General features: G+C 47.1%; 2 protein-coding genes across 5 annotated transcripts in view; one reads left to right on the top strand and one right to left on the bottom strand.

Annotated features, from left to right (window-relative positions):
• Positions 1-12,776, bottom strand: part of GLOD4 (glyoxalase domain containing 4) — a 21,405-nt gene extending 8,629 nt beyond the window's left edge. For 3 of the 4 annotated variants that reach the window (XM_044672914.1, XM_044672915.1, XM_044672913.1), the window contains exons 1-4: positions 12,666-12,752; positions 7,737-7,786; positions 5,958-6,078; positions 1,415-1,559 (exon numbers count right to left, since the gene is read on the bottom strand). In XM_044672914.1, coding sequence (XP_044528849.1) covers positions 1,415-1,559; positions 5,958-6,078; positions 7,737-7,786; positions 12,666-12,671 — 322 coding nt within the window. In that variant the 5' untranslated portion in view covers positions 12,672-12,752. Of the gene's footprint in view, positions 1-1,414; positions 1,560-5,957; positions 6,079-7,736; positions 7,787-12,665 lie in introns of all 4 variants that reach the window. The other variant, XM_044672912.1, reaches the window with a different exon arrangement.
• Positions 12,777-12,876: 100 nt separating this feature from the next.
• The window catches only part of MRM3 (mitochondrial rRNA methyltransferase 3), a 12,805-nt gene continuing 11,996 nt past the window's right edge, over positions 12,877-13,685 (top strand). Inside the window, exon 1 of the mRNA XM_044676309.1 lies at positions 12,877-13,190. Coding sequence (XP_044532244.1) covers positions 12,877-13,190 — 314 coding nt within the window. The remainder of the gene's footprint in view (positions 13,191-13,685) is intronic.

Genomic DNA, 13,685 nt, shown 5'->3' with positions numbered 1-13,685 from the left:
AAAACAACTGCATGAACGCATGGGTCGGGGTGGACATGATTGAGGGTGTAGACTCGAAACTACCACACCAATGCAACTACCAACAATTTGGAAATTGGTCTTGATCAAGGACACATGACAAAACTAGTGGAAATGCGCATGGGTAGGGGGGGTGCGGGGGGGGGGTTGAAGGGGAAAGGAGGAGCATGAATCATGTAACCATGTTAAAAATGAATATTAATAAATGTAAAAAAAAAAAAAGGAGGTACTGTAGCACCACTATTCTCTTGTCCGCTAGGATTTTTTCAAGAGATAAATTCACCAGATCTTCTCCAACTCTCAGTGCAAGCTCTTTGGACAACATTCTTAATCTGGACAGCCCCAAAAGATGATTGTTGGTTCAAACGACTTTCCCAAGGCTTCTTGGGAAAGTTCTCTTTCCATCATTCCTCTCTGCCTTAAAGAAATCCAACTCACTCAATTCCTCTCTCTTAACAACCTATTCCCAATCTATCAAGAAATGTTGTTATTGCTTACCTAATTATCAAACAATCCACTACACTGGCACTGAGTAGGTGCTTAAATGCTTGGCATATTGGCATCAAACAGATACTAAACAACTCTCTACCTGAGAGGTGAAGAACGGGATAGCTGAAATGGGGGGCAAGTGGGTACCCAGACCCTTCCACTTCCCAGTTTGCTGGCTTTAGTGCTAGCTTGTGAATAAGAGATTGGAGGTGGAGAGCAAGAAGGGGCAGAATTACCTTCTGGGATAGAGATTGAAATTTGGAGATAACCTGGCTTTTGGATGAGTAATGCCCAGAGTGGGCAGAGACCAACCCCACAGCATCTGGTACACTGTGCTCTCCTTTTGTTCTGACTCCTCCTCTAGATGCCAGTGCAATACTTCTGAAGTTCTGTCCCCTATGCTAGGCCCTCTGGGAGACTGCTCCTAGACCAGTGATGGCAAACCTATGGTATGGGTGCCAAAGATGGCATTCAGAGCACTCTCTGTTGGTCTGTGACCACTCTCCCCCAACCCAGAGTTCATTACTAAAAAGACAGTGGGACTCAGGTGGAGCTGCCCCCTTCCTCCTCTCCACTGTGTCTGAGGACACTTTTTCAAATCATCCACCTTTTTGCTCAGCAGCCCAATGGGAGAACACAGGGGTAAGGTGGGAGGCTCCCAGGCAGCAGAGTTTGAGGGGAGCAGAGCACTCTGGTCTCTCCCCTCCCCCTCTCTACACTTGCTGTGGACATTCCTCGCTTTACCCAACCCTCAGCCAAGTAGCCCAATGGAAGTGCTTCCTCTCTCCCATGTGGAGTTAAAAAAAGGGAGGGGCGGCATTCGATCCAGAAAAGGTTTGTCCTAGACCTTCTGAGATAGGAGGGACACTCTTGGACATTGCTGACTCATTCCTGACGGCTTAAGTACCTGAAGGGGGCTGATTGTCGTTCTTTAAATAGAATTTATATCCTCCTGGGGCTTCAGTTTCAAAAATTCCTTCAGCAACCTCACGGACTGGCCACTCAGACTTCTTGGCATTCGTGACAGCCTGGCTGGAAATCAGTGTGAAGCCCTAGGACATAAACATACCAGAGCTACTCCGTTTGATCACTATCCTGGTAAGACATTAATTTTATTTACAGAGTAAGAAAAGGCAAAACCCTGGGATCATGGGATCTGATTTCATCTTGGCTTAAATTTGGTTGGCACTGTGAGGAATTTTCCAAAAGATAAATTCTGGGGGGCAGCTGGGTAGCTCAGTGGATTGAGAACCAGGCCTAGAGATGGGAGGTCCTAGGTTCAAATCTGGACTCAGACACTTCCCAGCTGTGTGACCCTGGGCAAGTCACTTGACCCCCATTGGCCTACCCATACCACTCTTCTGCCTTGGAACCAATACATAGTATTGACTCCAAGATGGAAGGTTTAAAAAAAAAAAAAAAGATAAATTCTGGTGAATCACAGGGAAGGAAGAGACCTGGAAAAGTCAATGCCTCTATCAAACAAATGACAGTTAAGTAATCCAACACCCGGGAGATTCTCTTGGAACTTTAAAAATCCCATGAGAATAATACTAGCTTCTATTGTCAGGTGTCCCAACCAAATACAGACCAGAGAAATATGTGGTACAGTAGATGCAGACCCCAAGTCAGGAGGGGTTTGATTCAAGTCCTCCCTAGGACCCATCCTGGTTATGTGAGCCTTGACAAATCACCTCTCACTCCTTGGGACCCCAGGCAAAGCTCCCAGGGACAACAGGTACTAATCTACACTACTCCTCCCTCTCCTCAGCTGGCTTATTACTTAGATCATTCTCCCCAAGGCTCTTTCCTATGCCCCCTTCCCCCCAATATCTTGGTGACATTATCAGGTCCCCAGAGTTTCATTATCAGTATATGGTAGCAATGGAGCCCCAGAGCTGCTTCTAGGCCCAGGCTCTCTGGAGCTTCAATTTGGCATCACCAGTGTTTACTGTATATTTCAAATGGGATGTACTTGGAGATGCCTCCAACTTGGCACAGTCAAACATGAACTTGTGATCATTTTCCCCAAATCTACCCCTTCTAAACCTCTCCCTTCCTATAAAAGGCACCACTAGCCTCCCAGGTTTGTATCTTTGGGGATGTTTTTGCTGCCCTGCTCTGCGGTCAGAGGACCTTCCTCCCAAGGACCTTGTATTCATTCTTTATCTACTTAGGGTTGTCCTAGTGGTCTCCCTGTTAAGAATGAGAGCTCCTTGTTTTCTTCTTTGCATTTTGTACCAGTTATACTTAGCATGGTTCTTTACACTCAAGTGGTGTTTACTAAATCAGATGACATGGGATGGCTTCTTCACCAGGAATTCCTGACCAATGAAATAATTTAAAACAAAGTAGAAAATGTGGATGTATGATTATACAATGCTTGGATAAGAATTGGCGTCTGCTTTATTGGTCAGGAGCCAGGGAAGTTACTCTAGGAAATTGAGGAGATAGGTCCGACATTTAATATATTCCTTGTTAGTGCTATTAGGTATTGTCTAGAGAGCTCTCTTTGCTTTCAACTCATGTACAGCCCAGATGGTCACCTGCCCCACTTTAAAAGAGAAGCTGAGGGGGTAGAGGGGGGACAGCTTGGTGGCTCAGTGGATTGAGAGCCAGGCCCAGAGAGAGGAAGTCCTAGGTTCAAATCTGGCCTCAGACACTTCCTAGCTGTGTGACCCTGGGCAAGTCCTCCATTGTCTAGCCCTTACCACTCTTCTGCCTTAGAACCAATATACAGTATTGATTCTAAGATGGAAGGTGTTTAAAAAAAAAAAAAAAAGCAGGAGAGAGAAAGAAGCCACAGATGCATGCTGTAGTTACAGAACACTCTCCATGGAGGAAGCCTGGGGGATACTGTTCCTGAGGGCTGGGGCATTTCCGAATTTCTCTGTAGATTTTGTGAAATGAAAGGTATCTGTAAACCAAACTCATTTGGAAGCGGTCATGGGCTCCATAGTGGGGCCTGTCTCAGGGGCTCCTACCAGCTCAATCCTGGCCATAGCAGCAGCATGGCCATGCCCCTCTAGAATGACTGCTCATGTACCTACTTCCCCTTGGCCTCAAACAAACTAGACTGGGCAGCAGAGTCTGAGGAGATTGGTCCCTGGCTGCGTTGTCTGGCTGGGTTCATGGAGCTAGAGCTAGAAGGGAGTGCAGAAGCTTCTAGTCCAATCCTCTCATTGTACAGATGAGGAAACTGAGGCCATAACTCCAACTCCACAGATGAGCTCTTCCCCCATGGCCACCAAGGGATGGGGGCAGGAGTTTGATAGTTAATTCCTTCATAGTTATTCTCTTTCTCTGTATGTCAGCGCTATCTCCCCATTGATGATATAAGTTCATTGGGAGCTGGGATTGTTTCACTGCATTCCCAGCCCTGGGCACTGGGTCAGGCCCACATTTCAGGAGCTTTACAAATGCTTGCTCCCAGGGAGGTAGGTCTGACTAGAACCAGAAGAGAAAACTGGGGGGCCCTGAGAGGAAATGTCATACCAAAGGTCCCTGAGTGTAGGATCCAAGGAGGAAGAACACTCCCTTTGGGGAGCCTAGGCAGCCCTCCCCAAAGTGGACCTCTTTCCAGGTGTAATCAGGGCAGGTGTGAGGAAGTGCCTGGCCCATAAAAAAGTAAAAAGCAACTTCATGACTATTCCCTCCTTCCCTTAGATGTATTAGTATGCTTTGACAATTAAAAACCAGGACCAAAAGCTTTCTTTGCTATAGGCACTTCAGGATGTTGAGCCTGAATTAGAGAGGGCTCTGGGGGCCAGGTTATCTCTCTCCATGTATGGGAAGAAAGGGAGAGGGGTGGGGTATCAGGTTGGCTTTCTTCAGGGCAGAACCAGCAGCAAAGGGCAGAAGCACCAAGACACCAATTTGGGCCTGTCTTTGTAAGGAGGAAAAATTATGGTTAGACTGAATATTTAGAGTTTTGGTCACCAGGAATTGACTACATAATTCCAAATTAAAGACCCAAGTGAGGATGACTTTTATGGTAGTTTATTTACAGATAGGAAGAGTGAAAGTAGGGAATATGAGAGAGAGAGTGTTAGTTACTCTGGCCTGATCAGAAGGTCCAAACCAGGCAGGGCTTCAGAGGCCCCAGAAAAGGGGGGCACAGAGGTTAATTAAACGAGGCTTCCAACCTTCTTCCAAGACAGGAGGCTTCTTTGGAGGCTAGTGCCTCCAGAAAAGCCAAGAAAAGGGAGTCAGCCTTTCATTCACCCACGTGACAATCCAAAGAGAAGCAGTCTGAGGTCTCAAACCCAAGCTCTTCCAAGGCCAAGTTCAAAAGGCAAAATCCCCCTCACAGGAAGTTACCATCATATTTAAAAGATAGTTCTTTCTGTCACTTCCTGTGTCCACCCTCCAGTTCTACATGGACAAATGGCAGCTTTAACCTTGCTCTGGACTGCCCAGGGGGGCAGTCAGTTGTTTTTGATTTGTCACTCGCTAGCACACATGGGTTATAGAACCCCACTCCCAACACTTAATCCTGAGTAGGGTGGGGTGTATATATTTCTGATGGCTAAAGTCTAAAGAAATAGGGGAGAGCTAATTCCATCTTCATATCTTCATGAAAAAGGCAGCTTGACTATTTGCTGGATGCGAGGTGGTGGGATTCTCTTGGAGGCATAGTTGGGGCTGAATAGCTGCTCAGGTCCCGCCCAATTCTGATTCTGAGAAATGCAACATTTGTAATCCCCTGCACCTCACCAAGTTCCAGCAAAGGGAGGTAGGAGGAGAAACTAGCAGTCCATTTCCCACTTCAGTACCTTTGCCCTGGCTGTACTCCATGCCTGGAATTCTCTCCCTCTTCACCTCTACCTCAAGGCACCTCTCTTCTTCCATCAAGATTTGAGGTGGGGTATGGGGGACACACACTGTGCATGTGGCTATCTTTTCTCCCTGAAGCCTTTCCTGATCCTTCCCCCCAGCTGCCAGTGGCCTTATTCCCTCTCTGCCTTGTATCACTTCTGTGTGTGCTTGCAACATGTAGACACTGCCTATTCTGGGACACGGTAAACTGAGAGCAGTGATTGCTTCATTTTTGTCCCATGCCTGGCATTTAGCAGGCATTTAATTCATGTTTGCTGGCTGAAGAGGGGAGCTAGAGCAGGAAAGGGAGACAGACATTCTGGAGTGGATAGCTTAATGAATGACTGACCACAGCTTCCAGAAGAGCTGCCCAGGCCTCTGTGGTGGGATCTTCCTCCACACCTGCATTAAGGAGAAACCCTCGAGCTCCCAGGCTGTCCCCCTGCCACAGCAGTCATGGTCATACAGGTCCTATGGAGCTGCCTGTCACGCTTCCTGCTCCAGGAGGCAGGCCTGTGCTCCTCAGCCCGATGCCCTGGGGTTAGTCACAGTCAGTGTCACTGACCTGAGCACCATCCCCATCTGTCCTTGAGAAGCGCTGCAGTAAAAACCCAGAAGCCTGTGATCCTTACCATGAAGTCATTGCCGAGCTTGTAGTCACCAATGCCGTAATTGTAGGTCAGCTCTGCGACAAAGTGATTGTCCTCGGGCCCATAGCCCACCATAGTTTTACTCCACTTCCCGTCATAAGGCCTAGAAACACAGCCAATGAACAGTGACAATAGGGAGGGAAAACCTGCCTCTAGGGAACCAGCAGCTGACACAGGCATTGGCTCCTGGTAAGTTCTAGGTCTGAGATATCCCTGCACCACAGACATGAGCCCCAATGGGCCCAAGAAAAGCACCTTCTTTAAAAAGTGCTGGGTTTCTAATATGGTTAATAAGCCTCAAAGACCAGTAGCTTGAGAAATATACTTGAAGAAACAAAGATTTTGCCTTTCACTGCTGAGAACATTGATTGGACAGAAATCTTAAAGTCTAATATTTAGTTACTGGCTTGTTACCAAGCTCCAAAAGAAGATGCTCAGTGATTACTGTTGGGGCTACCAAGGGCTTATATACTCCCATAAAAGCCGGTTATAAAAACTTTTGGAGGAGGAAGATTACTTCCTACCCATATACACTCAAGCTCATATTCTGCCGGGGATGGTGAATAGCATGAAAACAGAAGAGAAGAGGAAGTACTGTGAGGAAGGAGAAAACACTAATCACTGGAAGACAGACAGACACACAGATCTGGACCAAATCAAGTCATTGATGAATTTCGAAGAATGTAAAGAAAATCTATGAGATGAGGATGAGGACAGAATGATGTATCCCACACATGGGGAATGGAAGGCTTGTATAAAGGTAGAGATGAGATCACATATCTAGAACTAGAAGGGAACTTTTGGAGAAAGTGAGGCCCACAGTGGTAAACTGACTTGCCCACAGCCTTCCAGCAATTAAGTAGCAGAGCTGGATATGAACCAAGGGAGGTCCAAACCTTCACAACTAGCCCCAATCTCCCCTTCCAGACTTAATACAAGTTATTTCCCTTTCAAATGTTCTTTGGTCTAGCTAAAATGGCCCCTTTCCATTCCTCCACTCTCTCCTTCCTGTCTCAGAGCGGGCATCACTTTTTACAAAGCCTTTCCTCATGCCCTCAGTGGCTTATGCCTTCCCCAAATTCCATTCCTCTCCTCTCTCCCTTCCTTCCCTTCTGTCTTAGAATCAATACTAAGCATCAGTTCCAAGGCAGAGGAGTGGTAAGGGCTAGGCAATGGGGATTAAGTGACTTGCCCAGGGTCACACAGCTAGGAAGAGTCTGAGGCCAGGTTTGAACCCAGGACCTCGTGGCTTTGGGCCTGGCTCTCAATCCACTGAGCCACCCAGCTGCCCTCTAGAACCAGCACATGTTGAAGGGGCTTACTATGAAAGAAATTTAGGAACATAGGCTTTCAAAGCAAAATTTCAATGGGTTGCTTGGTGATGACATAGTCTATCCTCAAGATGAAAGAACAGTATCTTAACCTGGGGTTCATGAACTTGTTCTTTAAAATATTTTAACTATTTTAATAGCTTAATGTTAACCATTTTAATATACCCTAAACTTTGTTTCATGTACTTAAAGCCATGATATGGAGGCTGCTACCAGAAGGGTCCAGGAAATAAAAAAAGGTAGAGAATCCTTGCCATAAGGAATCACTCACCATAAAGATTTCTGAACAGGAAGTGACATAATTAAGAAATAACATGACCCCTTGAGGTGGGAAACTATGGGTGTGGAATGTCACATAGAAATGTACTAAGGGAGCCATCTGGAGCTAGGCTGGGAGACAGAAATGACAGAAAAACAAATGGTGACGTACCCATTACAGGAAGCCTTGCAGCCTTCCTCGAATTCCTCATGCCGCAGGATCTGTAAAGGAATCAGCGTTAGCTACCTGTACTACACGCTCTGTGTAGCCAAGAGTACTGCACACACCACTCATCTTTCCCATCCACCAGAAGGCACTGCTTCTGACTCACTTCAAAAGCAATGTCCCCTCTATCCAAGGTTTTACTGACTGGGCTGCTGCCCTTTTCTGGCTGGATCTTCACCTAGGGGGGCAGGGGAGGCACTGTAGGTTTACGGTCCTCCAGATTTAGGACTGGGAAAGGGAGGTGAGTGGGCAATCAATCTTCAGGGGAGTATGTGTGTACTGTTTAAGAGTGTGCTTTTGTGTAGGAGAGGGGGCATGGGGACAGTCCTTCCCAGGTTTTCAATCTTGCTACACCGACCTCTTGCAGTCTTCTACCCCTATGTCGACCCTCTCATCATGGTCCAACCCAAAGCTTTTTGAAAAGTATGAGAGTACCATCCCATCTGACTAGGATCCATCCATCTAAGATGTAGAAGGCACTGTACTAGGTGCTGCTGGGAGAGGGAGATGGGAAGGGGGAAAACATGGCATTGGTCCTTAGGGTTTTTTCTGCTTGGTCAGGAAGTTTAGATGCCCATATACAAATCACAAAAACAAAGGAAGTTTGGGAAGGTGATGGCCTGGCAGCAAAGATGGGAAGAACATTTCTGGTTGGGGATGGGGCTTCATAGAGGAATATGGCAGTCCAATGGGTAAGAATCAGACTGGCAGAGTTCACCATCATTTATAGTTCCATAGGTTGGGAATGATTTAGCCCACAAATAAGCATAATGCAAATTGGAATAAGAGAAGGGCCCAAGAGGACCAGAAGCAAAGAGAGCCTGGGGGAGAGGGCAAGCCAACTGAATAAAGGGAGACCTTGTGGGCCTTGGAAAGAAGGCTCGCAGCAGGTAGATGAGGTGGAGGAGAAATAGGCCAGACTGAAGAATTTGCGTATCTTTTGATCTCACTGAGCCTCAGCTTCATCTTAAAAGGACCAGATGGCCTTTGAGTCCCCTGCGGCCCCTTTGGGATTTAAAGCTCTATGACCTCTGACCCTGCCTAATGCTTTTTAACTATTGACACCCTGAGTGAGTCACTTAACTTCCCTAGGAAACTGGGGGAGGAGAAATGTCTGCCAGGCAGATGGAAGCTATATGGTGGAGATGATAGTATGGAGGTTTGGCATGGCTGTCACCTGCTCAAAAATGCTCCCCACTTTAGCTGGAATGTCCTTCCTCCTGCCTCATAGCACTTCAAAAGCTGGCTCCAAGCCCACCAATCCACCTCCATAGTATCTCTTCCTTGTGCTATTCTAGTACACATCTGAGTTGGTTTCCCATTTGTCCAGCCAGACTGGGCAATTCTGAAGGCAGGTCCCAGAATTTGGACCCAGGTCCCAGGCCATTTGATTCAGGAAGTGTAGCCTAACAAAGGTGAAAGCATAAAGACAGTATGGAAGGGCCCTCAGAGGCCACCCATCCTAGTCCCCTCATTTGATAAACAAGAAAACAGACTCCAGGAGGAGACAAACTTAAACTTGCTCCAAGTCACTTATTTCTCTGGGGTCTAAGTTTTCTCATCTCCTCTGTACCACACCTCCACCCCCTTTGTATTTCCACCTGTCTTCTTCTCCTTTGTCCTGGTCTTTGAAGAAGAATCTGGACTTGCCTTTGCCACAGTTGGTCCCTTCTAACATTTTCATTTCCATCAATCATTCCTTCATTCTCATTTTCAGTCTCCCTCCATCTAATCTTTTTCCCTATAGCCTAGTGACAGGACCATCGCTTCACTGGATCTTACGGTTATTACTCTATACGTTTCATCCTCTTTCTGTTAAGGTCCTAGGAAGAGTATGTTTTGGCTTCCCTGACATATAGGGTTCAGATTCTACCACCTAACTGAACTCAAAAGGTTTCTCAAAGGTTATCCAAGAACTTTGATCTTCTCAATTCAATGGTTTTTTCTCAGTCCCAGCCTTACCTGCCTTCTCTACAGTTTCTGCTACTGATACTGCCCAATGCCCTTAGATAACCCTCTTTCCTTCTCTGGTTCTCCTCTTATGTATCTGTCCACTCTTCCTTAGTCTATCTTTTTGGAGATTCATCAGGATGTTCCTAACTCTGGGCCTTCTTCTCTTTTTCTTTTCTTTCTTTGAGTTCAATTAGCATCTCTATGTAGAAAACTTCTAAATACAGTTCTAATCAATATCTTTGCCAAACTCCACATCCACTTTGCCAATGGCCTGATAAACATCTTCACTGTATGTATCGTGGGCATCCTGGATACAACATATCCTAGATGGAACTCACCTTTGCTCCTGAATCCACTCCCTCTAGCTTCACTCTTTCTGTTGAGGATAACACCACCTTCTGAACCACCCACAGTCCTAACCTTGGAGCAGTGGTTCTCAAAGGGGCTAGGCCAAAGAAACTGGGGCTCAGCTTGCTATCACATTCATTCTCCCTAGATTGCCATGGCAAAGAATACTGTGTCCTGAGCAAAACACGTCCACTGTCTTGGTGTCCATTTTAATTCTTCCTTCTCTTTTATCTACCACATCCAAGCAGTTGCCACAGCTTGTCAATTCTTCCTCCCTATCTTTTGAATTTCTTCCCATCTCTGTGTACGCACACTGCTACCATCTTATTTCAGTTCTTCATCACCTCTTGCCTAGAATGGTGTAATAAAGTCTATTGTGGATCTCTGCTTACAGTCCATCCTTCATACACTTGCCAAAATAAATCTTAAGACCCAGGTCTTACCTTGTCATTCTCCAGCTCAAAAATCTTCAGTGCCTCCCTACTGATTCTAAGATAAAAGTACAAACTCTTTAGCCTGGTATTTAAGATTTGAATCTACCTTTCTATACTTCTGTCACAAGAGTTTCCCATTCACAGGTGCTGTTTCACCAAGAGTCTCCTTCTCTTGTCCCTGGCATTTGCACAAAAGGTCCTCCAATGCTTGAAATACACACAAGCCTCACCTCCCCCTTTTTGAATCTTTAGCTTCATGGCTCAACTCCTTTCCAAACAAACAAAAAAACCTTTGGTGTTCACCTACCCCCATTAGCTGTTAGCAATCTCTCTCTTCCCATTAACTTGTACTTACTTGTGTACGCAGATTTAGAGATCTAAATTTAAAGCCTCCTCATCTGTAAAAAGACCAGAGTGTAAACTTCTAGAGAATAGACTATTTTCACTTTGGAAAGTGATTAGGCAGCTGTTGGCCCAGTGGAGAGAGCACTGGAACTGGAGTCAGTAGACCTGGGTTCAAATGCTACCCCAAACACTTATAACTGTGTGACCCCAGACAAAACACTTCAACTCTCTCAGCCTCAGTTTATTCATGTGTAAAATGGGAACCTCATAGGGTTGTAAGGATCAAATGAAATACTAGCTAGCATTATTATTTGGAGTCATTGGTGACATAGCATAATAACAATAATAGCAACTTGAATTTCTATAGCCTTTTGAGGCTTGGAAAGTGCTTCACAAATTCCTTATTTTACCTTCAACAATTTTGGAAGGCAGTTGTTATTATTATCTCTATTTTTTTTTTTTAACGGATGACTGAGAAGACAAGAGATTTGCCCAAGGTCACACAACTAGTGTTTGAATCTGAATTTGAACTCAAGTCTTCATGACTCCAGTTCTACTGAGCTACTTAGCTGCCTCAAGTAGCATGGTGCATAGATATATCAGAGGTCTTGGTGAGTAAAACCTTGAGATAACATATAGAATAAGATTTACAAACCTTAAAGTGCTTTATAAATGTTAGCTATTAACATTGGTTCTAATTCCACCTCAGACGCCAAGTAGGTATGTTACCTTGGGCATATCACTTAACCTTTATAGATCTCAGTTTCCTCATCTGTAAAAGGAGGGGCCTGGGGACAGCTAAGGTGCTCTGTGGATAGAGAGCCAGGAGGACCTGGTTTCAAACTTGGCCTCAAACACTTCCTAGTTGTGTGACCCTGGGCAAGTCACTTAATCCCAATTGTCTGGTCCTTACCTCTCTATTCTTTCTTTAAACCCTAATATCTTTTATATATATATATATATAAATTTTATTTGTTACAGGGCTAGGCAATGGGGGTTAAATGACTTGCCCAGAGTCACACAGCTAGGAAGTGTCAGAGGCCAAATTTGAACCTAGGACCTCGGACCTCCATCCAGCTGCCCCACCCCCCCTTACCTCTCTTCTAACAATTGATACCAGGACACAAGACAAGGGCTCTTAAAAAAATAAATAAATAAAAGGAGTGGGTTGGATTTGACACTCTCTCTAAAATGCCTTCCAGCTTTGGATCTATGATAAACTTCAATGATCTCTTTGATCCTGCCTCCAACGCTTCCTATTAAGGTGCTCTCCAAGCTTAGAGTTTGGGGACAACATCACCAATACTCATCTTACGGGCTGCTGTGGAGGACCAAACAAGAGGTCGATAAAACTCCGACTCAGCTATGATGGCTCATTCCACCAAATGAAATCATTGTAATGAAGAAGCTGGTCTGGGAAAGAGCTCACACACTCCGCACAATGGCTGGAACAGAAGGCCTTGTGTCTGAATCCCGCTGGGTCCCGGTATTCTCTACCTAATCGACCTTGGTTACGTCGCTTCCCTCCCCTGGCCTCAATTTCCCCACCTGTAAAATGGGCAAAGACGAGTTGGCGTCTGGGGTCCCTTCCAGAGCCTGAACTCTCTTGACCTCTCAGTTTTTCCCCATCTAAGAGAATGGGAGGTTGGGCTCGGCGGCCGTTAGAGTTCCTCCCAGGGAACCAAGCTCTAGTCACTTCCTGGTTGCCCTGGACGCCTCCAGGGCGCGCCTGAGGCCCGATCCCGGAGGTGGATGCCGACCTCCTTCCTCTGCCCCCGCCCGAACCCATCGTCACCTTCATCCCCAGCAGGTCCCGGTAGAAGCGAGCCGTCTGAAAACGGTTGCCCACTTTGAACACGAAGTGCAGAGCCCGCCGGGAGGCCAGCGCAGCTGCAGCCTCCGCCATGTCGGTGTCCTCCAGGTTCCAGACTAGAAAACGGAGCCTCGCTCCCTTCCGGTGCTCGCTGATGACGTGACACGGCGTGCCCGTGACGTCCAGCACGAAAATGGCGGCCTCCGTGCTGTCTCGCGGTGCGCGGCTCCTGCCTCTGCTGCTCACGGCTGAGCCGGCCTGGAGCGGGGGCGCGCGCCGCGGGGTGCGAGCGCTGAGGCGGACCCCTGTGAGGGTGCTGAGTCCCGGGCAGGACCCGCGAAGGACGGCGGCGAAGCCGAAGCCAGAGCCGCGGCGGGGGAGGGACAGCCCAGGCTCGGGCCAGGAACCTAGACCTGAGCCGGAGCCGGAGCCGCGGGCGAGCCCCGGTGCCTGGGAGGAGGCCGGGTTGCGCTACGAACGCGCCCTGCCCGGGGACCGGAGGCTCAGGTGAGCCTTCTCCCCCCTCCGTATCGGTCATTCCTCTCCCTTCTTGCTGCTGTCTCTCTCCCTCCCTCTTCCCTTTTTCTGCTCTTCCTTCACCTCCCCACTTTTCTCTTCTCTCCCCCTTTTCTCCTTTCTCCTCTCCTGGCCCTTCCTTCCTTCCCTTCCCCACTTCTCATCTCCTTCTCCTGGGGGGGGGGGGGGCGGGGTCCCTTCTGTCCATCCACTCATCTGTCTCTCATCTCCTCCCCTCTTCCTTCCCCGCTCACCTCCACAGCCCCGCATCCCTCCTTGGACTGCTCAAATGTGAGTGGGATGAAACAAAATGACCGCCTACCCAAGTTAAAGTTACAAACCTGGAGTCAGTGGATAGTATAAGAAGCCGTTTTTATTCTTTCTCATGAGAAAGGAGGCCATTGCCCTAAAGGTAATGCCCAAGGCATGAGTGCACATACAAGCATTTTATAGATTCCTGACACAAGATTCCCCCTCCTCCCCCCC

This window comes from Gracilinanus agilis, chromosome 4, assembly GCF_016433145.1.
Source record: "Gracilinanus agilis isolate LMUSP501 chromosome 4, AgileGrace, whole genome shotgun sequence".
Classification (NCBI taxonomy): Eukaryota; Metazoa; Chordata; class Mammalia; order Didelphimorphia; family Didelphidae; genus Gracilinanus; species Gracilinanus agilis.
Note: the sequence above shows the minus strand (reverse complement) of the source record. Positions and strands in the feature narration are given on the sequence as shown.